Source organism: Tigriopus californicus, chromosome 7 (assembly GCF_007210705.1).
Source record: "Tigriopus californicus strain San Diego chromosome 7, Tcal_SD_v2.1, whole genome shotgun sequence".
Taxonomy (NCBI): domain Eukaryota; kingdom Metazoa; phylum Arthropoda; class Copepoda; order Harpacticoida; family Harpacticidae; genus Tigriopus; species Tigriopus californicus.
The window spans coordinates 7381734-7383140 of record NC_081446.1 but is presented as its reverse complement, the minus strand read 5'-3'; the positions used below and the strand labels follow the sequence as shown (position 1 = coordinate 7383140).

Below are 1407 nucleotides of genomic sequence, written 5' to 3'. Positions count from 1 at the left end.
AATTCTCCTAGGTTTGAAATAGAGTGTTTGAAATGGCTCTGATATTTGTCGAAATTCTTCCTCCACAAACTGCTCAAAATCAGGTGGTCGCACTACATTGTACCTCGAATTTCATTTGCTTTTCTGTGTCTTGTTATGCACTGTGCTTTAAGCGTGCATCACTTTTGATCCAGTGTTCGATCAAGCTGAAAATCAGAGCATTATGGTTCATTTGTAGGACAACACAAAGAGTCCAGTCCTAGCATCCCCATCCATATTCCAGTAATTTAAACATCACATGCAATAGATTCTTCTCTCTAAGAAAGGAAGTACGGTAATATCCAGATACGGCCTAACAAACTTTTTATTCTGAGCAACTACGTACAGTTGTGTAGGATTGAATCAAACGTGTCAATTATTTTCTGAAAATATATGTTCAGGTGACAAGTCGAATGGCTGTGCCAAACTCGAAATTGGACTTAACTCGAACTGAGCACGACGAGTTTGGACAAAGATTACATGACATGATGATGATGGCAATCCGAAGCTCTCAAATAACAATCGACATGGAGGAATTTGGCCACCATGTTTTCCCAGTGTACAAGAAGGTTCCAAAAAGGTTGAAATCTGTTTTGAAGGTGAGTTGCTCGTGAAGAACTTGAGAAGTCAAAACTACAAATTGCTTTTCAAGTTGCAAAAGGCTGAGGGAAATTTTCATCTTTAGTTCACACGTGCTGATTTAATTTGGAGTGCTCAATTTTGAATTTCACAAACATCTCATACCATTCCTGGCAATTCTAGCTTATGCCTGCCAAAAGGTTCATATTGATGTTTCTGTCTCTGTCATCGGCAAAAAGTATCTAATTCCTATTACAAAAAGTGGTCAAATGTCTCCTTTTCTGCAAATTCAGCTCGGACTATATAATTGGATATTGAAACGTAAATAATGAAAAAGTCTTGGTCATTGGCTAAATTAACCTCTGAGCAAATTGATGAGACAATAATGAGAACAAATTAATTCGATATATCTTTGCTTTCAGGTGAAATTACTTTCTGAATGAGTATGTAAAACCCTTTGTCATTTGAAATTTTGTTTGGATTGGTCTCTTTAGAGACTTGAAAACATATTTTACCGCCTTTGACACGCTTATCCATATTTGATGTAATTTGCACATATAAACCTTTTTCCAGCTCATCTCTAATTCCATATTATAATTCCTGTTCTTGAAATTTTGGGAGGTTATCTCGAAAATGTCCTGGAAGAAAAACATTTTGAATTCTTGGCGATGGAGAACAATTTGATATTGTCCTCACTAAATCCATTTCTTTTTTTTCTTTTTTTTCTTATGATAAATCCATTCCGTATAAATAAAAGGAGGGGAACCAAAATCTAGACTAATTGATGTTTTGACACAAAATAACACATAT

General features: G+C 35.5%; 1 protein-coding gene across 4 annotated transcripts in view; it reads left to right on the top strand.

Moving 5' to 3' along the window:
• Nucleotides 1–1407, top strand: part of LOC131883608 (uncharacterized) — an 18132-nt gene that overhangs the window by 6607 nt on the left and 10118 nt on the right. For all 4 annotated transcript variants that reach the window (XM_059231116.1, XM_059231117.1, XM_059231118.1 and 1 more), the window contains exon 5: nt 420–617. In XM_059231116.1, coding sequence (XP_059087099.1) covers nt 420–617 — 198 coding nt within the window. The remainder of the gene's footprint in view (nt 1–419; nt 618–1407) is intronic.